Raw genomic sequence first — 23,480 nt, 5'->3', positions numbered from 1 at the left:
GATTTGGGGTTAAGGACTGGGGTTTGAGGCTCATGGTTGTGGTTTGGCCTCATGGTTGTGGTTGTGGTTCATGGTTCTGGTTTGGCGCTCAGGGCTGGGGTTTGGGGTTTAGGGCTCACTGATGGCTGCAGAGTCCCCTCCTGCTCCTCGGCACTGGGATTTATCTGGTGGACACTCCAAGACAGACAAAAGGATTGCAGGTTCCAAGTGCCCCTCGCCTCCCTTTACAGACCACACAAGCACAGCATGAAGAAGCAGATTTAAAGCTCTTTCAGCATTTTTATTACTATTTTGGGGTGTCTGTGCTGCAGCTGTGGTTGGGGGAGCTGGGGGTGGCCAGGCCATCACCCCCTGTGCAAACCAGCCCGGGTCATCCTTGGGATGGGACTGGCAGGACAGGGGGAAGCGGGGCCTCTGTGGTCCCTTTGCTGGCCGGGGCCACACCTCCATGTCCCCCTAGGGAGGGCTGCCAGCTGCAGACACCGAACACACCCTTTCTGTCCCCGTTTCCATGAGAAGCCAGGGAAGTCCAGCCAGTGCCCGCTACCCCTCGGCGCTCTGCCAGCTCAGCCGTGGGCAGGGAGGCTCTCCCGTGCCAGGGGTGATGCTGACTTTGGGCTAAACCGGGCCAAGGGAAGGGACATCCCGGCGGCTCCGTCCCGTCACATCCGGAGCAGCGATCCCTCGGGCGCGGCAGGGCTGGCGCGGGCCGGGGGCTGCTCGGGGCCGGGGCTGGCCCGCATGCCCGTGGGGATGTAGTACAGGCTCTCCAGGTAGCCGCAGTCGGGACCCCCGGCAGGGGACGACCCCTCGCCCTTGGGAGCGGAGCCGGGGCTCCCGGGGTTGTCGGCAGCCGGCAGCGAGGGGTGCGGCGGAGAGGGGGCGGAGGGCGGCGGTGCCGGGAGCCCCGGGAAGCCGCCGTAGGGTGCGTAGGATGGGCCGTAGACCCCCGGGGCCATGACCAGCGGGTTGAAAGGTGCCTGGTAGAGCCCGGTGTGTGATGCCACCGGTGGGACCAGCACCTCCAGGTACTGCCCGGTCTCGGGGTCGTAGAGTGTTTTCATCTGGGGCTGCCGCGGCGGCTCCATGTAGTAGCACTTCCCGCTGCTGGGATCCACGAGCATCCTCCGCTGGGCGGGCACGGCGGCGGGGAAGGGCTTGGGGGGGCTTTGCCTGCTCCTCCCGCTCGGCGAGGGACCATCGCTCCTCCTGAGGAAAGGAGGAGCATCCTCCAGGTGGGGCTGGGCTGGGGGGTCCATAGCAGCCGAGCCCTCGGGGGGTCGGGGCAGGAGGGGCTCAGGGCTGGGCTTGCTCCAGGGCACTTCCCCACCAGGAAGGGCATAGGCACCGGTTCCCAGCGGAGCGCTGGCAGGACTGGGGACAAAAGGGGATCCAAAGAAAGAGCCGGCCACGTTGGAGATTGATGGATGCCCAAGGGAAGTGGGGACTGGGTTGCTGACCAAGGGGGACCCAAAGGATGAGCTGCCTGGGTTGGGGATCAAGGGGTTCCCAAAGGATGCACTGGATGGATTGGGGACCAAGGGGTTCCCAAAGGATGCACTGGATGGATTGGGGACCAAAGGGGACCCAAAGGATGCACTGGATGGATTGGGGACCAAGGGGTTCCCAAAGGATGCACTGGATGGATTGGGGATCAAAGGGTTCCCAAAGGATGCACTGGATGGATTGGGGGCCAGTGGGGACCCAAAGGATGCACTGGATGGATTGGGGACCAAGGGGTTCCCAAAGGATGCACTGGATGGATTGGGGATCAAAGGGTTCCCAAAGGATGCACTGGATGGATTGGGGGCCAGTGGGGACCCAAAGGATGCACTGGATGGATTTGGGACCAAGGGGTTCCCAAAGGATGCACTGGATGGATTGGGGACCACGGGATTCCCAAAGGATGCACTGGATGGATTTGGGACCAAGGGATTCCCAAAGGATGTGCTGCACAGGTTGGGCACCAGAGGGGCCCCAAAAGACTTGTTGGAGTTGGAAACCAAGGGGGCCCCAAATGACGTACTGGCCAGACTGGAGGCTGATGGGAAGCCAAAGGATGAGCTGGTCACGTTGGTGACCATGGAGGTCCCAAAAGAGGCACTGGCTGGGTTGGGGGCTGAGGGAGCCCCAAAAGAGGCACTGGCCGGGATGGGGACAAAGGGGGTCCCAAAGGATGCACTGCCTGGGTTGGGGACCGAGGACAGCTTTGGCATAAGCGTGGATTTGGGGGCTCTCTCGGGGATTGCCAAGTAGTTGGAGTTCTCTGCCGGGGCAGCGGGCGGGTAGGGCTCTGTAGCCGCCGGCCACAGCGGCGAGTGCTCCCAGGCCTCCCTGTGCTCCGGCAGCCGCCCAGGGGAGCCTTCGCCGCTGTCCCCGGCTCGGAGCGGCGCGGCGGGGCCGGAGCCACCGGGCTGCTGCTGCCTCTGCTCGCCGGCCCCGGGCTCTGCCGCGCTCCTCGTCCCCGGCTCCGCCGGCCGCGGCCGAGCGCTGCTGCCGCCCGGGGCTCCGGCTCGGGGGTCCCGGCTGTCCCCGCTGCGGGGCCGCTGTCCCAGCGACTCCGGCCCTTCGGCAGCGGGGAGCGCTCCGCTGCCGCCGCGGCCGCGCACCTCCTTCCCCTCGGCGGGACTCGGCGGCGGCGGCGGCAGCAGAACGGTCTTCTCTGCCCGCAGCACCGCGCTGCTCTGGGCCGGGGAGCTCTCCCGGCCCGGCCGGCCCACCAGGACGTGCAGATGGGTCTCCACGTGCGGCACCCGCTCGGCCGCCGGGGCCCGCGGGGGCAGCCGGAGCTCGCTCCGCTCCCGGCGCGGGGGCGACGCCGGCGGCTCCTCCGGGGGTGCCGCTCCCCTCCGCGTGGCCTGGACCCTCGTGATGTTGATGGGGGAGCTGTGGGGGGGCTTGGCGGGGCTGCCCGGGGGCCTTGCGGGCCCCTCGGCGGGGGCTGCCGGCATCTCCTCCCCCGCCGGCTCCGGCGGCGGCTCCCGGCGGACCGAGGTGCAGTGGATGACCAGAGGGGTGGCTGGCGGCGGCTCCCCGCTGCTCGCCGGTGCCACGGTGCCGCGGGAGCCGCCGGCAGTCCCGAACTTGAGGCTGTAGCTGCTCTTCACCAGCTTGCGCACGTCCCGGGGCTGCGGGACGCGCCCCTTCCCCTTCTCCTGCGGCTTGGGGGGCGCGGCTGGCGGGGACCCCCGGGGTTCCGGGGGGGTGCCGGGGCTGGGCGGCCGGCGGGGCACTGCCGGTGGCTTCTCCGGCTGGCTCTGGGGCAGCGGCCTCGCCCCCTGCGCCCGGGAGGAGGCGAAGGGGCGGCGCGGCGGGGTGGCGGGGAGCGCCCGGCTCTCGGCCTTGAAGGGGAGGCTTTGGGAATGGATGGGGCCGATGGCTCGCTCCTTCAAGCTGGGCCACGGCCTCGGCGCCCTCGCAAACCGGGGGGCGACATCCAGCACCTTCCCCACCCCGGGCTGGGCTTCGAACAAGGCGCGGGCGCGCTGGTAGCAGATCCTCTCCGACGTGTGCTCCTCCGCGGCCGCGGGCAGCCAGCGGCCCTCCAGCACCTCCTGGTACTTCATCCTCTGGTTGAGCTCGTTGAACGTCTTCCTCAGGTTGCAGACGGTCTCCCTCGTCGCCTCGCTGAGCACCACGCCCTTGGTGGGATGGGTGGTGGTGGCGGTGCTCCCCGCGGCCACCGTGGCCACCGGCATCCCGCCGCCCCGCAGGTCCTCGGCCGAGAAGCTGCAGTCCGAGCGGGACAGCGAGCTGGACTTGCCCTCCAGACCGTCCCCCAGCAGGTCGGTGCCGGCGGAGGACGGCCCCGAGGAGGTCGAGCTGCCCCGCAGCCCCTTCTGCTCCATCTTGATGCGCTGCTCGTACTGCATCTTCTTGGCCAGGACGTTTTTCACCAGGCACGAGGCCGCCCTGGTCCTGTCGGTGCCGGCCTCCAGGGACGCCGCCTTCATGAACTGCTGGTAGTTGAACCTGAAGTCCTCGCCGACGGCTCTGCCCTTGCTGGGGGGCTCCTTCCTGGCAGGGGGCTGGGGCGCTGGGCCATCCCCCCGCGGGCCAAAGCCCGTCTCCTTCCTCTCCTTCCTCTTCAGCAGGATCTGGCGCTTGGGCACCGTCCTCTTCTTGCCGTGGCCCTTCCTGGCCTCGCCGTTCTCCAGCTCCACATCCACGCACTCGAACTGCTCCTTGCCCAGCAGCTCCCCGTCCACGCCGGCGGGGAAAGGCCATCCCACCCTGCCGTGCAGAGCTGTCGCCGCGCCCCGGGGCTCCCCGGCCCCCGCCGGCCACCGCCGCGGCCGCCCGCCGTCCTCCGACAGCGAGTTGGAGAGGCTGGAGGAGGTGTGGGAGCTGCACATGTCGAGTCGAGCTCCGGGGAGCCCCGAGAGGCTGCGGAAAGCCCTGGCCGTCAGCGCCTGCACCTCGCCGTCCACCTCGTCGGAGTCGCTGGGAGCCGCGGCGAGCATCGCCCCGGGCTGCCGGGGCACGGCCGGCTCCCCGGCGGCGGCCGCGGCCGGCACAGGCTGCCGGTCCCCACCGAGGGGACCCATCCTGCCCCCCTGGCCCGGCGCTGGGCTATTCTTAGCCGCGCTGGACAGCTGAGCCCGCTGCGGGCGGGAGAGGGGGCCGGGCGGTGGGGGCGCGCCGGGGGCCCCCGCCGGAGCCCAGCGGGCCGGGACAGCCCGGCCGGGCGATCCCTCCTCGTCCAGGAACTCCAGGCAGTCCTTGAAGGTCTCCGTGCCGTCCGAGCACAGGGCGGAGTGGTAGGAGGACAAGGAGGAGCTCGACATGCTCTTGGTGAGGTCGTCGCGGGGCAGCCCCGGGAGGTGTCCGTCCTCCTCCTCTTCCTCCTCCGCGGAGCGCCGGCCGTCCCCAGCCGCGCGGGGACCCTCGCCCTGGGGGCCGGGCAGCTCGGCGGGGGACAGCAGCACCGGCTCCCTCTTCCCGCGGGGCATGGTGGCAGCGAGCAGCGCGGGGGCTTCGGCCGGTGCCGGGGAGCCCTGCTCGGGGCCGGGGCCGCTCTGCCGGGGCCGCTGGCTCGACCTTCTGCCTCCCTCGCCGTCCCGGCGGCTGGACCCGGCGGCGACTCAGAGCAAGCCCCGGATCACATGGACTCGGTCAGCGCCAGCCGGGGCAGCCGATGCCAAGCGCATTGCAGGGATGCCACCGCCGCCCCCAGCCTCGGGGACCTGCCGGGGGCCGCCGGCTCATCCCTGCCCCTCATCCCGCCCCGCTGTGGAGCCAGACCGCAGGACAGGTCCCAGGGCACCCCACACAGGTCCCAGGATACCCCATACAGCTCCTGGGTGTGACCCCATGGAACGGCTGGGCTGCCCCGGGGCGGGGGGACCCGCAGACCCCTCTGGGGATGTCCCATCCGCGGTGCTGAGGGCACGGCAGGACCCCGAGCTGCAGCTCCATCCCCACCACGGCTCCCTTCCCGGTGCCATTGCCCACCTCGCCACAGCAATGGTGTGTCCAGCTGGGCTTTCCCCTAAACACACCCTGCCCCAAGCAGGAGCTCCCCCACAGCCAATCCAAGCCGCCAGGAGCAAACTCAAGGCTTGGGATCAACCCGGGCATGGAGCAGCGCTGGGATTCACAGGAGCTGACCAAAGGACTGCAACCATGTGTCGTTTTTGGGGACACCCCATGCCAGTGGTGGGGTGGCTGGGGTGACATGAGGATCTCTGCAGCTTGCCCACCCCAAGTGCTGCTGGTGCAGCCCAGTCCCAGCTTTTGGGGGAATTTTTGCCATGAAACAGCAGCAGCAGGTGCTCCCCAGTGCTGCCAGTCCCAGAGCAACCCGATGCCCACGTCCTCTGGGTTCATGCAGGGACTAAAATTAAACCTTGGCAAGGAGGAGAGGAAAGCTTCCCGTAGAGCTGGGCTGGCACTTAACCCTTCCCTGCTGAGCTGGGCTGGGCTTGCAGGTGGCATTTGTGCCCACAGGGACTGCAGGGGACCTGCCGTGGGCAGCGCTCACTGGTGCGGTGGCCTTGTGCAAGAAGGAGTGTGTATGTGGGATTTCAAACCCCCAAATCCCTTTCTTCATGGTCAGGCACAGGCACGGACTGCCAGGGTGGTGCTGGGGTTGCCATTCCTGGCCCTGCTTCTCCACAGGGCTCCAGGAGGTGTCTGGGGCCAGCCCACCTCCCACAGCTCCCACAGTGAGTGCCAGGGAGCACATGGACAGGGGATGGACAGGGGATGGACAGTGGGGTGGACAGTGAGTGGACAGAGGATGGACAGTGGGGTGGACAGCACAGCCGGGTGTCAGGTGCTGCTCTCCTGCCACCCTCGCAGCCTCCGGCTGTGTCACTTGTCACAGCTGTTGTCACTGTGACCATTGTGGTCTTAGCAGGACCTGGGTGTCACAGCAGCAGCAGCAGCAGCAAGGACTGTGCTGAGCACTTTTGGAGTGAGGCAGGGGAAAGGCTGGGAGAGCTGGGGGTGCTCACCTGGACCAGAGAAGGATCCAGGGAGAGCTCAGAGCCCCTTCCAGGGCCTGAAGGGGCTCCAGGAGAGCTGGAGAGGGGACTGGGGACAAGGGATGGAGGGACAGGACACAGGGAATGGCTTCATACTGGTACAGGGCAGAATTAGGTGGGATATTGGGAATTGGGAATTGTTCCCTGTGAGGGTGGGCAGGCCCTGGCACAGGGTGCCCAGAGCAGCTGTGGCTGCCCCTGGATCCCTGGCAGGCCAGGCTGGACATTGGGGCTTGGAGCACCTGGGACAGTGGAAGGTGTCCCTGCCATGGCAGGGGATGGAAGGGAGTGGCCTTTGGGGTTCTTTCCAACCCACACCAGGCTGTGATTCTGGGATCCTGAGGATGCTGTGAGCAGCCCCTCTGGGGGTGCTGTGGGAGCAGCAGAACTGGCCGGGCATTGCTGTCACTGCCCTGGCTGCAGCCCCAGGCTGCCACCAGCCCAGGGCACGCTGCACACCTGCACCTCCTCCTGCTGCTCCCGGGTTTGTCCCTCGGTGTGGAGGCCATGCAGAGACCCTTGGGCTCCTCCTGCCAGACGAAACCCAACCAGCACCTCCCAGCACCCAGAGCAGGCTGGGCTGTGCCTGTGGGGCACAAACACGTTACAGAACAGCGGGTGGACCCCGGCTGAGCCACACTTGCTAATTAAATGCTCATTTATGTTTAAGCCAGCGTGATACTGCCTGAAGCCTCACCACTGCATTTGCTTATTAACCTGGATTTCGTGCCAGCTCGGTGTGTGCTCACCTCAGTGCTGGCAAGCCTGGCACGAGCAGTGAGGAGGAGGAGGAGGAGGAGGAAGGCTGCTGGTAGCTGCTGAAAGCAGGATGTGCCTCTCCCACGCTGGAGCTACTTTTTGCAGCTCCGGAGGAGCAGGAAACACCGGCCCAGCTTGGCAGGGGTTTTCAGAGCCGCCTCCGTTCAGGAGGGACCGGGGCATCCGGGACACGGCAGCAGCCCCGGGAGCACTGGGACAGCCCCGGGCGCGGTGTGACAGGAGGGACCCACCGGCCCCGTGCCAGGCTGTCCCAGGGCGGCCCCGCTCTGCCGGGGCTGGGGCACAGGGGCGATGCCCGGGCAGGGCTGCGAGCCCAGAGCCGCGGGCCAGAGAGCGGGGCCGGGCTGGGACAGGCGGGGCAGGGGGGACCTGCGGCCACACGGCCCCGTGTCAGGGGCCAGCCCCGCTCCCAGCCCCCTGTCCTGTTCCCAGCCCCCTGTCCTGTTCCCAGCCCCCTTGTCCCGTTTCAGCTCCCTGTCCCGTTCCAAGCCCCGTTCCCAGCCCCCTGTCCTGTTCCCTGCCCCATTCCCTGTTCCGCTCCCTGCTCCCTTCTCAGTCCCTTGTCCCGTTACCAATCCCTTGTCCCGTTCTCGATCCCGTGTCCCATTCCCAGTCCCGTGTCCCGTTCCCAGCCCTCAGTCCCATTCCCAGTCCCGTGTCCCGTTCCCAATGCTGTGTCCCATTCCCAGCCCTCAGTCTCGTTCCCAGCCCTCAGTCCCGTTCCCAGTCCCGTGTCCCATTCCCAGCCCTCAGTCCCATTCCCAGTCCCGTGACCCGTTCCCAGTCCCGTGTCCCGTTCCCAGTCCCGTGTCCCGTTCCCAGTCCCGTGTCCCATTCCCAGCCCTCAGTCCCGTGTCCCATTCCCAGCCCTCAGTTCCGTTCCCAGTCCCGTGTCCCGTACCCAGTCCCGTGTCCATTCCCAGCCCTCAGTCCCGTTCACAGTCCCGTGTCCCATTCCCAGCCCTCAGTCCCGTGTCCCATTCCCAGCCCTCAGTCCCGTTCCCAGTCCCGTGTCCCATTCCCAGTCCCGTGTCCCATTCCCAGCCCTCAGTTCCGTTCCCAGTCCTGTGTCCCATTCCCAGTCCCGTGTCCCGTTCCCAGCCCTCAGTCCCGTTCCCAGTCCCGTGTCCATTCCCAGCCCTCAGTCCCGTTCCCCATTCCGTTCCCGCCGAGCCCACGTCACGTGCAGGCCCTGGGGCGGGGCCCGCACAGACCCCGCCCCTGCCATGAGGGCGGGAGCGCAGGCCCCGCCCACACGGGCCCTCCGGTCCCTCACACGCGGGCAGGGCTCAGGCCCCGATCCTGATCCCAGCCCCGATCCCCATCCCAAGCCCTCGGCCATGTCCCGCACCCCGCGGCAAATGGCGGCCGCCTCTCCTCCCCGGCCCCGTCATCCCCTGCAACCCTCCCGGCACCAGGCTCAGACCAACATGGACAGGCACAGCGATGTCACGTCTTTATTTAAAAATAAATAAATATATATACACACACACAAACCCATGTTCAAGCGCTTGGTGCACCCAGGAACACCCTCTCCTCCCGTCAGAGCCCCACAAAGAACCCCAAGTACCCCCTGGAGAAGGACAGCGATGCATTTCCACACCGGGGCTCCAGAGAGGATTCTCCTTTTCCCTGAGGAGCACCAACAAACACAACTTGTCCTGTTTGTCACCGCAGAGGTCCCAAGCCACACGCCCTCCCTCACAGCACGCACCAGGACCAGCACCCTGATCCTGGCTAGGAACAGAACACTTATTGCTTTTGGGGATGTTTTTACCTCCCTCCTGCGTTTCCCAGCTGATTGTGCTTCCCACAGGAGGTCTCCATCAAGTACTCGAGGTCTTTGGATGAAAGGTACAATCCAGTTTCAGTGCAAAATGCTGTGGAGGAGTTCAAGCTCCGTGCAGGACACTGTGAGTCCAAGAAATTGCCAGATTTGGTCTCCCTACCTGCATGCCTCTACAGTCACACAGGAATGGCAGGGAAGATTCCAACCCTGGAACAAAGTCCAACCACTTAAATAGATTCCTAATATATTCTACAAGCTATTTACTATATAAAAAGCAACATTATTTTCAGTTTTGTACACTCATGTGCTGAAAAGTGGGAAATATCAGCATTAAGGCTGCCTGCTGTGCCAGCCACCAACCTGGAATAATCACCCATTCCTGCCCTTAAACCCTGGCACTAAGAATGTTCCACACCAACCCCCCCCAAATGCCCTTTTTACCGGTGCTTTTCCTGTTCCAGGTGCCCCAAAATTTTAACTCAACTTCCCCATATTCCTACAAGGTTTCCTACAAATGGGGCATAAAAATGAAATTTAGAGTCACTGTGTCATTTTTTTTTCCTTTTCATGACATCCAACCACAGCACTGCTGCTGTCCCCGGACTGTTCTCCTCCTCCTCTCCTGGGATGTTTAGGGGTTGTGTACAGAAGCACCAGGCCTCAAACCAACCCCTCATCCTTGTGCAGACCCCAGAAAACCCAGAAAAGGGTTTTTTTCCAGCTTCCTTTCCTGCCAAACCTCCCAGGGGTGTATGGATGGAACAGGGACATGGAGGGGACACACTGTGGCACCAACATCCCCAGTTCCATCCAGTGGGACTCCTACACCACTGCACCAGTGCCTAGCACACAAACAGTCTGAGCTTTAAAGGCAGGCTTAATCCTGGCGTTTCCCAAGCTTCTGAGCAGTTACTCCTTAGGTTTCAGCCAAGGCCACCTGTGCATCCTGTGTGACTCGAGTTTCAGGCATGTGGCAACAGCAGAGCCTTGCTCAGGTGTCACTGACTCCCACTCCCAGGGTCAGAGGGGAGCAGTGCTGCTCTGTGAGCCCCCACCCTGGGCAGGAATTCCCTGGAAGAGCAGCTCATTCCATGCAGGGCACACACCAGACTGCCTCAGGGGGTTCATGGTGCCCAACTGGAGCAACACTGCTCTAACACTGGTCTGCTGCTCACCAGGACAACCCAGCATCAACCTGCATTTCAAGGCCTGGCCGTGTGAAGGAGGATCAAGAAAAAAACAGGACATTGCCACATGGATTTTTCTCTTTGCAATATCATGTCTACAGTGAAACATTCATAGCTGCTCAACAGAGTAAAAATATGCTACATGAGAACTGTACTGGAAAATGCAGGATCTTGGGAGAGCTGGGGGAGTGTGCAGATAAAAACCAGAATGGAATAGCCAGCTTCAAAATATGCCACTGGAAACAGAGGAGGGAATGACCACAGTTCTGCTTTCCCAGCAGTCTGGTAGACACTGGAATGGATGCAATTCCCAGACTCCCATGCTGGTGTCAGGATGGGCACAGCCCTCCCTTGGAGCAGCACGGGCACAGGAGAGCTGGGAATGTGCTCAGGGGCTGCCCTCAGGCAGGGACTGTCCCTCCTACTGTCCCTCCTGCACTGGAACCACCCCAGCTCTGTGGCACAGCCAGGAGGGACAGGGGGAGGTGACACCCAGAGCACGGCGCTGTCTGGGGATCCAGGGAGCTGCAGATCCATAGGAAACACGGGAAGCAGAGGGGAGCCTGCTCTCCTGGGAAGCACACACAGCCTGGAAGGCAAACCACCCAGGCAGCTGGGGTCTGAGCTCAGAGCGTGTCTTGGGGAATGAATTTACAAAGTGCCACCGGTCCTTGGACCCAAATCTAATGTACAGGATATATTACAGCAAACAGCAGCCCTGCAGCTTTTGCCAGCCCCTCTCTGCACTGCCTGCAGAAGGACTCCAATATTCACACTCTTTACAACAGACTCCTTCCTTTTCACATGGAGGAAAATAAAAACATAAGTTAAACCAGCAATAAATAAAAGTATGGAACATGTGCGTCCTGGTCAGCCCCCTTTGTGCATCCCAATCAGACTGGAGAGCTTCTCACAGTGCTCAAGTTTCAGGGACTCTGCTTTCTGTTTTAACCGCTCATCTCTGTAGAGCTTGGCCAAATTGGACAAATCAGACTCTGAAAGATGAAAAAAAAAAAAAAAGTATTAGGATGAAGTCCTGAGCCTCCTTTAAAGAACTGCTTCTAAGTGCTCCGTTATTCTTGTGGCACTTTTAAATTTTAATTTTGGTGGGTATTGAAGCCAGGGAGGTGAACAGCGACCCAAGGGACTCGTTTGAAAGGCCTCCCTGCCCTTTCATTAACAATCTCAAATGTACTTTGCATTTTGTTCCCCTTCTTCTCAAAAGCCACATAAAACTGAAATAATCCCATTGTTTAAATTATTTCCTCCCAGTAATTCAGAGAAGTTGCTTTTGCTGATTAGCTGAGGAAGTCTTAATATAGGTTTTTCCCTGCAGAATAATTTGGCTGCAGGATTAGATGCACCGAGGAGAACAGCAGTAATTTACTTCTGAAAAGGTCAACATCTCCGTAAGCACAGGCTACCTGATGACACTCCATTTTTCAAAGAGCTTTTATACACCTTACAAGCCCCTCATTTTACAAAATTATTCAGAGTGGAAAGAACTTCAATAGATCCTTTCATGCCTTACGTCCTCTGTCCCTGTCCCACTGAAATTTAAAGCCATTTAACCCTCCTCCCACTCACTGGAAAGCTTCACAAACTGACAGGTAGGAACAGCTCATTTTAGAGCAGGAATCCATTTACAGGTTTATAACCAAAATGCCACTCAAGCAGTGCTGGGCACAGCCTTGTCAAGCCTCCAGTAAAAACCAGGCTCAGGTAATTGTCTCTGAGCCCAGAGTCCCTGGAGTTGTGCAGTGGAGAATCTCAGTTTACACTTATCCAATTGAGGAAAATTATTCCCTGCACTTTTGACAGCGTTCATTCCATCACATTTGCTCCTTGTGGGTTTCAATCCGTCACAGAGTGGCTCTTCTGAAGCCTTTTCTTCAAGGAGATTCTAAAATATTGAATTCCAACTATATTTCCATTGGATATACGATTGGATATACAAAAGAAATTCCCCCCTGTGAGGGTGGGCAGGCCCTGGCACAGGGTGCCCAGAGCAGCTGGGGCTGTCCCTGGATCCCTGGCAGTGCCCAAGGCCAGGCTGGATGGGGCCTGGAGCAGCCTGGGACAGTGGGAAGTGTCCCTACTCATGGCAAGGGGTGGAGCTGGATGAGCTTTAAGGCCCTTTCCAACCCAAACCATTCCATGATTCTGTGATACTTATCTTGACTTGGTTTTCAGTTGCCTCTTTGTGACCCTAAGCTCTCTGCAGCCTCACTTTACAACTGAGCCATCCCAGCTGAACCATCTCCTGTAAAACCTGGCACGTGCTTTTTGAACCCAACTGTGCCCCAGATTTCACAAGACCCAAACCCCCAGCACACCCAACTTTCACACACTGCTCTGCTGAGAGTCTGCTGCAGCACTGTAAAACTGACTGGCTGAACAATGTACAACCAATCCATTATTTTAAATGTTTTCCTTAAGGTTGTTGGACACCAGGTAATGCTTTTCAAGTCTTAAAATCAAGGACTTTAAAACCCAAGCTGTTCCTGAACTACTCATGTCTGTTTTGCTGGTGCTCAAGGGAAACGTGCACTCAGTAAACACAACAAATGTACTATAAATAGACATTCAACTGACAAGAAGCTCATCACACCAATTCCAACACTTCAGCAAGGATTAAGGGACCAACACTGTGCAGCAACAGCTGACTAAGAACTGCCTCAGCATCTGCAGAACTTTCCCCCAGCACTCCATCCTGTATTCAGAGTTTATTTTTACAAACATGACTGTCCTAAGGTCAGCCCAGTCTCAGCTATGGCCAGGATGGGAAGCACTCTGAAAACGGTGAGTTTTTAATGACAGTAGTGGCCTGAGGCTGTGCTAACTGTGGCTGCTGTGAATGTATTTGCAGCTGGTGACTAACACAGCCCCTGAGTGCACAAAGCTCTGGAGGAGCACAGCTTGGCAGGCACTTGGCATTCCAGGCTGGATCATCTCCCCTCTCTGGCTCCTGGGCTCCCTCAGACTCACAAACCCTGTCCCCTATTTGGGGCTGGGCTCTCCTCAGCTCCAGCTCTCTGTGGTAGAGACAATGTGGTGACTCTCAGCTGCACGAGGTCAATTAAAGGGATTTTTCTGTAGGAAGGAAACTCTCCCCTTTAGCAAGTGTACATTTATGAGTATGAACATCCACATTATCCCTGGAGGCTGCTCCTGCCAGCCACAGACATTCAAAACTCACAAATGAAACACACCAAAAACTTCAGGGCTTTTATGGTCTTATATTATATGTTCTTTTCCTTTTTCACTTCAGAGCCTACATCTTTTCATTTCTCTTTAAAAGCAGGATTGGTAACTTTTATGTAAAATAAGCCAAAATAAGCCTTCCCATCAAACACCTGTAAAGAGCCTGGAGTCAGCAACACTACTGTTCCTCTCCTTTAGGATTACACGAGTCCTCTTTAGATAAATTGGTAAAGAAACTGAAAACAAGGGCAAAGGCACCTTTTAGCAGTGTGCTGAGGACTGTTCTGCAGAGAGCAATTAAAAGCCCCCACCAGGGTGTGAAAGCAGCTTGGCTGCTGCTACTGAACACTCACACAACTTGTTCCAGCTTCCTTTACACACAGCACTACTCGATGTTGACTCACTTGAAGGTGATGAGCTCTTTAGGTGAATAAAATCAGTCAAAACATCCCAGCCTAAGCTACTCCTTGGGATTTGATTTGTTACTTCTTACCATTGTGCAAACAGCAGGAATTTGCTGTCTCTTCAACAAACCAGATTAGTAGCAATTAACAAGCAATAAAATATGGGGCTAACATGCCTTTATTTGTGCCACTGATCCACTCAGGGCTGAGTGAGAATAACGATTTTGAATGCTCACATCTGTGTTCTTCCTTTCTGCATTCAATTCTTGCTTTTGAAAGACTTGAAAATGGTGAAAAACATGATCTCCAACTCAGCTAAAGATAGAAAATGCAAATAACACCCAAACCACGGAAGCATGCTCTGAAAACTGATACCAGGAACACAGCCCACTGCAAGGAAGCCAAGAGCACCTGGACACACTCTGGACTCTCTTGGAGAATTTTTAAGGAAAAAGTTACAGAAACTTCTTGTGGAGACAGTCAAAGCAAAACTGATTCTGCTCCAGCAAAGGAAACATGCAATAGGTGATGTTTCAAGATTTTTCCAGCCTAGCAATCTGTCAGGGCTAGATAAATGTGGTGGGTTGTATGTTTAAACCATCACTAAGGGTTATTCAAGCATAAAACCTGAGTGGAAAAAAGTGTCTCAAATGGTGAAGTCTACTTTCCACTCATCTTTCAGAATCACTTAAAATGAATTTTGACAGATCTCAAGAATAGCAAATTCAGTGTTAAGAGCAGATGTGAGGCACTTTAAACCAGTGCAAGTCTGAGATGTTACAAGGATTGGAAACTGAGGCTAAAACCAGCAGAGCTTTGTGGAGCACAGCCACCCCTCAGCCCCTGAAACACCCCAGGGACAGAAATAACTTACTTTGCTGTTTCTCCTTCCAGCAGCTGGTCTGAATATAGTCTATGTAATCTTTCTCAACTGTTTTCTCAAGCTCTTGAAGTTCTGCTCCTTGATAATTCTTTTCAAAGTTTTTATCAACATAGTAAGGCACCTGCAAGTTCTCTGTTTCTCTGCTCACAACGTGGCCTATGGACCTGTGTGAGCAGCAGGGAGAAATCACACGTTTCAGCAGTTCAGACCTCAAAAAATCAAGAGCTATTTCTCCATATTAGCATTTCCAGAGGAAAATATTTACAGCAATATTTGTACAGTTCATTTCTGCAGGATTATGGCTCCCTCACCCATCCAGTCAGGAAATTACAATCTAAGGGACAGCAAGCTGTGCAGTACAAACAGAATCCACCCTCCTGCTACGAACATAGGAAAATATCCCTGAGTCTATAAAAACTTAGGCAACAATGCAGTTGGATCTGGATTTTCCCATTTTTTTGGATCCTTTAGTAGAAATAAAACTTAGCAGGGGGGATTCTAGTTACACTTTTCTTCAGGGTTTTATAATGTAAGTAAGCAAAGTGAGGCATGGAACAGGCTGGAAAATACCCTGTAGGAAGAATCAGCCCCTCTGACACAGTCACTGGGTTAAACCACACTCGTGGAGTGAATTTCCTTATTTGAGCAGATACCCAAGGCCTCTGCTCAAATCACTGCCCACAGAGAGAGGCAGGCAGCCAAAACACAAAAGTTACACTCAAAAGAATCCTGTTTGCCCCTTTTTCCTGGACTCTTTTCCTTCTCCTCCCTGTGTCTCAGAGGTGTCCCCAGTTTCTTTTGGTTTTTAGGCTGTTCAGTGTTTTAAGGCTATGATTAAATAAACAGCCTAACTGTGAACCAGGCTCAGGCCTGACAATCTCCCATCACCAGGAGAAGGGGAGGTGGTGAAGAAAAGCAGCTCAGCTGCTGTGGGGGCAGCGTGGGAGGTTTCACATGGGACTGGCAGATAACAAAAACACTCCCTGGGAAAAAAAAGCCACCCTAAAAACATCCACCCTCCTGCTCTTTTCTGAGGGCCTCACACTGACATCGTGTGGTAAAACGATGAGGGGTGCTGGGCTGCTCTGGCAGAGGAGAGCAGGGGAAGGCTGGACCTGAGCAGTTCTACTCCCAGAAGGGAACAAGGGGACTATTTGGAGCACTCTGCTGGCTGCCCCAAACCTGCCAATCCCACTCTTCTCTCAGTAAGGGCCAGCCCAGGTCAGCTCTTTCCCTCCTCCAGCCCCAGAAGCTGAGAGCAGCACGTGGCTTTTCCTCTGCCCCACAAGCTCCCAGGACAGCAGCTCTGGTGGGGTCCTGCTGCTCCCAGAGCCCACCAGCCCCCAGGGCCCTGCTTCTCTGGAGAGGTTAAACCAGGGCATTTCAAGGCTTCAATGATTTGTTCAGCTTCCAGTGGAATTCGTGCTCCAGAAAAGATTTGGATTTATACTGCAAACCATAGGTTTATTTTTTAGCTGCTTTCCAGAGGAACCTCAAGGGTGATCCACAGATCCTGGGGGCTGGTCAGGTGAGAAGCTGATCTACATCCACACTCCCCATCCTCTATCAATGTGCAAAACCATCCCACACCAGCTGAGGAAGGTTTCTGACCCTCACAGTTCAGCACCCTGTGCACTGAAGCTCCCCACAGGTAACTTCACAGTGCTCAGAACTCACCACTGCAGGCTGGTGGTATTTCCTTATTTACAAACTGGTAACATTTTCTATAAAGAGCAGAACATTAACGTGCATTTTGCTATCAAACCCAACTTCCATCAGCCTCCATACTGCAAACAGCAGCAGCAGAAAAATGTGGTTTTAAAGGACTTACGATTTGTAGAATAAGCTGTAGGGTGGGTTGGTGGCCATCAGCTGGGTTATAACTGACACTATTATGATGATGAAAACTGGCATCAGCTGGATAAATGCAGAGTATGAATTCTGAAAAGTACAAGGATTAGCAGTCAAGAAAATACAGAGATGGAAAAAGGCATCTGTTCAGAGAAGCCAGGCTATCAATCACAGATCAACAACGTGTTCCATGTAAACTTTGAAGAAAAAAGAGGAAGTACTTTGGGATTTTGAGAGGGGAGACATTGTAATATCTAAATAACCTTTATTAATAATATCAGAACACTCTTGAACACAATTTTCTTTCCATGATCTTTTCCCCTGCCCCTTCCTTCACAGTGCCCACAGCACTACTGTACCTGTCAGTGACCAATCCAGCCTGCAGGAACACCCTGCAATTCCTGTGTGCCTACAGCTTTCCTGCAGCCTCTGAATTTGCTCCCCTTTGTAAAGATCTCAGCCTCTGCCCAAGCCCTGCATTTAATGCCTGAGCAGTAAAGGGTTAAGAGCTCCCATGCAGTGTAACTTCAGACAGGATGCAAGCACTGGGGCTTTTGATTGGATTCATCTGGCAAAACAAAAGAGTGGAAATGCTATCAAAGAGAAAACACTGATGCTTCCTTCTTTTCTTCAATTTCTTTCTAAACTGGCTTCTAAAATGCCTTTTCTTATGCAGAGGAAAATAAAATATGCAGCTCTTTAGGCTTTGCTCTCTGGCCTGGGATAGCAAGAAGGACTCCTGATGCAGCAGTAGGTGGGATTCCCAGGATCACTGAGGTTGGAAAAGCTGTCCCAGACCATGGAGTCCAAACTGTGCCTGATCCCCACCCTGTCACCAGCCCAGAGCTCTGAGTGCCACCTCCAGCCCTTCCTGGGCACCTCCAGGGATGGGGACTCCAAACCCCCCTGGGCAGCCCCTCCCAATCCCTGAGCCCCCTTTCCATGGGGAAATTCCTCCTGGTGCCCACCCTGAGCCTGCCCTGGCCCAGCCTGAGGCCGTTCCCTCTGCTCCTGTCCCTGTTCCCTGGAGCACAGCCCGGCCCCCCCGGCTGTGCCCTCCTGGCAGGAGCTGGGCAGAGCCACAAGGGCCCCCTGAGCCTCCTTTGCTGCAGGCTGAGCCCCTGCCCAGCTCCCTCAGCCTCTCCTGGGGCTCCTGCCCCTTCCCAGTTCTGTTCCCTGCCCTGGACACGCTCCAGCCCCTCAGTGTCTTCCCTGATAGGAGGGGCTGGATTCACTTCCCCCAGCTTAGCTGTCTGTCAGCTGTACCAGTTTTTTTTCCTGAGCAGGAGATTCACAAGGCAGAACTCATCTTCCTTGGAGAATGATCCCTGGAGGTTAACAGACTGTCTCCAGAGGAAGATCTTGCTAAGGCAGGTGGCAGGTGTGTATGTGCACTGACAACAAAGGACACCTTGTGTCTCATCTGGAAGTCTCAGTAGGCAGAAGTGTGTCCCAGGCCCACCCTGTCCCCAGCTGGAAGAGGCCTGTGCAGCCCCTGGGTGCTCATTTACTGAAGGATTAAATACACCTTGAGGACAAGCCACTGCTTCCACATCCATCACCAGCTCCCATTTGGACTCATTGTTGCTGGATTACCAAGCACTGGAGCTTGCAAAAAGCAAGCAGCAGCAAAACCTCAGTGACAGAAACTGGAGGGCCTGAGATGCTGCAAATGTAATGGATCTTTACAGCAGTGGTTCATAAAAGCCAACCAGTGACAAAGAAAATATCCACTGTGGCTGTGGCCCTTGAGGATAAACTCTGAGCACTCCAGCATGGGAGGGTTTGTCCTGGCTTTGGAAGAGGATCCCTCACCCTGCTGAACTGTTTAATTATTTAAGCTGAGGAGATCTCTGCTTCTGGCTACCTGTGGCCTGTGCTCCTCCTCCTCTGGCTCCTGTGTCCACGCCCTCTCGGCCCGGTGCCTCCGTGGGTAGTAGTGAGCATCTCTGGCTACATTGGAGAACATGTGGATATTCCCTGCAAAGAAACCAGCACACACTCATGTCTCACCCAGCTGCTGCTACTCACCTGCATTCCTCAGCTTCTACTGAATTCTCCAGGCTTATACTCCACAGCCTGAATTACAGCTGGGAGATCTCAGAGTGAAAAGCACAAACTACCTCAGAATTAAACACCATCACAATGTTATTCCAAAAAGCCTACCAGAGAAATTGTAGTGTGCTCCAGTCCATCTTAATTTGAATCAAGCTGCAGAAACATGTTCTGATTTGTATGATTGTATCTCATATTTTAATGCTGTTCGTGTCACATTCACTTGCAAGGCTGTGGCAGGAAAATGAATTTGCTTCACCAGGCTCAGGCTGTGAATTATGGTCTCCCATAATTACTGAATGTGGTCTTCTACCCTCATTTCTAATTCCTCTGCCTTCAAGCCATTAATAATTTCACTTAATTATTTTATAATAAAGAAAGAGATTTTAAAAAGAGTAAAAAAGTAGAACCATTCAGGATTTTCTTTCTTGCACACGGAATGTGGTTGATTTATTTTTAAAAAATCTAAAATGAGGGAAGAATTGCATTTGCTGCTTCAATTTGAAGCTCAGGATCTGATTTTATCACCATATGAATATCTTAATAATAGCTGTGCTCTCCTCTTTTGAAATTCAGAATATCTTTGTGTTAGAGAATTGAAATCTGTGGCTTATCATCACAACAGAAATGCAAAACTATTTTTAAGCCCTGGGAAAGATGTCACATTATTTTATACTCTTATCCTGTTCTTTTTTTGAGTTTCCCAGAGAATTCTGCAAGAAACCTGGGCAAAGGTGATCTCTGCTATTGTGTCAAAACCTCAGTTCCACTGCTTGTTCAAAGATTTTCCAAGCTCCAGGCATGTGTGCAGTCAGAGCTCCAACAGTGAGCCAAGCCAGGCTGGCTCCAAGGAGGAAAGTTTCTTTTGGGAAAAAAGAAAGTTTATTTCCATCCTTCGACATTGCTCAGACAAAATTTTTTCAAGCTGTGAAAAGAAGCAGCCAATGTGGGAAAAGAAGAATGGTTTTTATAGGGGTGCCTAGAAAAAAAGTTCTCCCAAATGTTAAGTTTCTCCAAGGATTTCTGGCAGCAGTTTCATTTGTTCCACGTGCATTTATTTTTTATGTGAAGAACTTGTAGCCTCTCTTCATTACAACTGCAACACTCTGCCAAGTGGAGTCTCCTTTGAGTTTTATCACATTTAACATTTTAAATCTAACTATTTTTCCATGGAATATCCATAGAGGAAAATTGCTCAGTAAAAATAAAGCCACAGACCTGCCCTCAAAAGCCCAGTGAGGAAACTCTTGCTTACTACCAACACCCACGACTACAGAATTATATTTTTATCTTCTTACTCTTTGCTGCTTCGCCAAAATTCCCATTTTCTCCTTCATGCCAGTCTCCCTGATAAACCTGCCATGCCCTGTACCCAAACTCCTCCCACAGCTCCTCAATTTTCTGTCCTCAACTCCTGTCCCCCCCAGCCCACTCCACAAGGGTGATGTCCCACACAGGGCACATCCAGGTGCAATTCCTTGCACAGTCAGAGATGGAAAACTTGCAGACTCCAGCTGGAATTACACCATGCTGGGGTTGGCTTTACATATCCACTGGTGCAAGCCTGGGATCTGAGGTCCCCTTAGCTGCAGGATGCACCACTCACAGCAAGCTTTAATAAGTAACTACTTGTCTGTGTGTCTTCAGGCTGTAATAACTGGTGTGTACATCACTTTTTGTGACACCTTGCAAGTGAAAAGTTCCCAGGAGTGCTAAAGCAACTCCTTAGATGCTGCCAGGAAGGCCCTTGAAGTCCTCAAAACTTTCAGATTTCCTTTTAATCCACTGATCTTGCAGGATCTTTCTATTTTTCCTATGCCAAGGCTGGGCTGAGACATGCACAGAGCTACTCCAGGTGCAGCTCCCATTGCTGTGTCACTGACCCTGCACAGCCCCTGGGACCCTGCACAGCCCCCAATGCTCCTTTCCTGGCAGGCAGCCCTTGCTGAGCTCCCAGGCTGTGATTCCATTACAGCACAGGCTGCTGTGAGGCACAGGAGCTCCTGCTTCCCCTGAGAGCACAGCTGCAGGAGCTGGGCCCTGCTGGCCTGGAATGCTGTCAGGTGCCTCTAGTACAACCCAGGCATGGAACTGCTCGTGTTGGAAAAGACCTCTGAGGTCACTGAGTCCAACCATCATGGAAAACAACTCTGATCCCTTCTCATTCACACCCTGTGTTACCTCCCATAGCATTACTGGCTTCAGATGATGGAGGGAATAAAAGAGAGGCAGAAATCCAATGTGGAAAGGTTTCTGCTCTTTTCAGATGTGTCATCACCTCCCTGAGCAGTCCCAAGGGAAGCTGAACTTCCTCATGGTTTACAGAATCACAGAATCTGCTGAGTTGGAAGGGATCCACAAGGATCAGTCCAGCCCCTGTCCCTGCCCAGACCCCCCAGCAATCCCCCCTGTGCATCCCTGGTGTCCAAAGGCTCCTGGAGCTCTGGCAGCCTCGGGGCTGTGCCCATTCCCTGGGCAGCCTGGGCAGTGCCCAGCACCCTCTGGGGGGAGAAACTTCTCCCAAAATCCAGCCTGGCCCTGCCCTGGCCCAGCCCCAGCCATTCCCTCAGGCTTAGTCAGTCCACTGCCCTTTGAAACCATTACAGCCAGGTACTGACCTGTAGGGAAGTGCCCACCAAAAAACACATTAAATATTTCTTCTGGTGTGATGTCTGCTTCAAACTCTGTGTAGTAATTGTAGTGCCTGGCCTGGCCAGAGCTGACGTGCTCGTGGTCACTCCCGAGTTCATCGTAGCGGAGCCGTTTCTCAGGGTTGCTCAGAACTGCAAAAGCATTGCCTATTGCTGGAGAGGGAATTAAAACCAGTGTTACACTCCCAGAGCTCACATTTTGGAAGTGGAGCAGCAAAAAAAGCCCAAACAAGCCTAGGAAACTTGTGCTTGACCAAAGATTGAGCTACTTCTACAAAAGATGTGTAACAGCCCTGCCATTACCTGTGATGGAAACCACTTCCTGCTGTCACTGATGCCAGTAGAAACACAAGTGTCCAGGTATATGAGAGACTTGAAATATTTGTAAAACTGACATGAGAGTTCACTTCAGCCAAGAAATTGGTGAGAATGGAGCATTTTATCAGCTCAAGCCAAATGCAAGTTTGGTCTGAGTGCACCTCCATATCCCACAGACAATTAACACAAAGTTAATAACTGCAGGCACCAATTAAAATGCATAGGGCACTCCCAAGTTTCTCCTGCTGCCTGAGATACTCCTGAAGCTGTGTGGCACATCTATTTCACACCTCACATCCAACCACTCAGGAGGGTTAGTTTGGCTCATCTTCTTCTTTGATCTCTGACAGAACAAGTTCATAGACAAATACAACCCAAACACAAATAAAGGACAGCTCTCCAGAAGTTCCTGGTTTTAACAGACTGAATGAATCTTTCCTCATGCTGGGCTGCATGGAAAGGGGAAATATGTATGAGTTTAGACAGTAACACTGCAGCATAACTGAGAACTCCAGACACAGCACACTGGATTAAATTTCATATTCCCATACATATATATAAAAATTTAGTCATGACAAGGTGCAATTACTGATGACAAGCACCCAATTCTCCTGCATGGCCAGTGTCAGTTCCAAGTCCTGAACCTTCTTCAGTATCATGGAATCCCAGAACGGTTTGGGTTGGAAGTACCCACGAAGATCATCTCATTCCAATCCCCTGCCATCAGCAGGGACAGCTCCCACTTGATGAGGTTGTTTCAAGCCCCATCCAAGTTGGCCTTGGACACTTGCAGCAATCCAGGGGCAGCCACATCTGCTCTGGGCACCCTGTGCCAGGGCCTCAGCATCCTCACAGAGAAGAATTTCTTCCTAATATCCCATCCATCCCTGCCCTCTGACAGTGTAGAGGCCGTTCCCTGTGTCCTGTCCCTCCAGACCCTTGTAAAGCTCCTCAGAAGTATCTGGGAATGACACCTGGGATGCATTTCCCATCGTTTCTATGGGAGACGTGTATTTTGCAGACAGAAATGCAAACCCTGCCGAGCCGCAGCAGGGTTCTGTGAGGCCGCCGCTGTGTCCGTAACCCCGCTGAGCTCCGCGGGCCGCTCTGCACCGGCGCTGCCCTCACGGCTCCCCCCGGGCCCCCTCACCTTTGAAGGCCTCAGTGGCTCCGGGCGCGCGGTTCTTGTCGGGGTGGAACTTGAGGGCCAGCCTGCGGTACGCCCGCTTCAGCTCCTCCTCGCCGGCGTCCCGGCTCACGCCCAGGATCTCGTAGTAATCGCGGCACCGCTTGATCCTGAGGGCGCACACGGGGTTATCCCGGGGCGCCCCGGGCCCGCTCCCCGCCTTTCCCCGGGCTCACCCTGCCCCTCCCCGCCGCCCCCCGGTCTCCCGCGGGCCCCGCGGTGCCGCTCACCGCTGCACCCCGTCCAGCTGCTCGGCCGTGTAGGTCATGTCGGCCCGCGGCCGCTGCCGCCCCTCGCTCACCGCCCGCCGCCCCGCGCCGCCATCTTGTGCGCGGGGGCTGCTGGGAGCGGGCCCGGCGGCGCCGGCGGGGCGTGACGTCACGGGCAAAGGCTGTGACGTCATGGAGGGCTCTGAGGGGAGCGCGAGGTCATGGAATGGTGGAATGGTGGAATGTTATGGAATTGTGGAATGTCCCGAGCAGGAAGGGATCCACCAGGATCACCCAGTCCAGCTCCTGTCCCTGCCCAGACCCCCCAGCAATCCCCCCTGTGCATCCCTGGTGTCCAAAGGCTCCTGGAGCTCTGGCAGCCTCGGGGCTGTGCCCATTCCCTGGGCAGCCTGGGCAGTGCCCAGCACCCTCTGGGGGAGGAACCTTTCCCTGGTGTCCATCCCAAAGCTCCCCT

General features: G+C 55.8%; 2 protein-coding genes across 2 annotated transcripts; both read right to left on the bottom strand.

Moving 5' to 3' along the window:
- Positions 1 to 662: 662 nt before the first annotated feature.
- Positions 663 to 8,610, bottom strand: PROB1 (proline rich basic protein 1). Its single transcript, XM_077186606.1, has 5 exons — positions 8,447 to 8,610; positions 7,499 to 7,637; positions 7,044 to 7,074; positions 2,435 to 5,083; positions 663 to 2,293 (listed from the first exon to the last, which is right to left on the bottom strand). The coding sequence occupies exons 1-5, from the start codon at positions 8,608 to 8,610 to the stop codon at positions 663 to 665; spliced, it is 4,614 nt and encodes a 1,537-aa protein (XP_077042721.1).
- Positions 8,611 to 8,701: 91 nt separating this feature from the next.
- On the bottom strand, positions 8,702 to 23,181 carry DNAJC18 (DnaJ heat shock protein family (Hsp40) member C18). The gene is made up of 7 exons (XM_054643043.2): positions 23,027 to 23,181; positions 22,761 to 22,906; positions 21,260 to 21,445; positions 18,454 to 18,566; positions 16,567 to 16,676; positions 14,727 to 14,899; positions 8,702 to 11,239 (listed from the first exon to the last, which is right to left on the bottom strand). The coding sequence occupies exons 1-7, from the start codon at positions 23,062 to 23,064 to the stop codon at positions 11,115 to 11,117; spliced, it is 891 nt and encodes a 296-aa protein (XP_054499018.1). The 5' UTR covers positions 23,065 to 23,181; the 3' UTR covers positions 8,702 to 11,114.
- Between the last annotated feature and the right edge of the window lie 299 nt (positions 23,182 to 23,480).

The sequence above is a fragment of the Agelaius phoeniceus genome, chromosome 15 (genome assembly GCF_051311805.1).
Source record: "Agelaius phoeniceus isolate bAgePho1 chromosome 15, bAgePho1.hap1, whole genome shotgun sequence".
NCBI lineage: Eukaryota > Metazoa > Chordata > Aves > Passeriformes > Icteridae > Agelaius > Agelaius phoeniceus.
The sequence above is the reverse complement of the archived record's forward strand: the minus strand, read 5'-3'. Positions and strand labels throughout refer to the sequence as shown.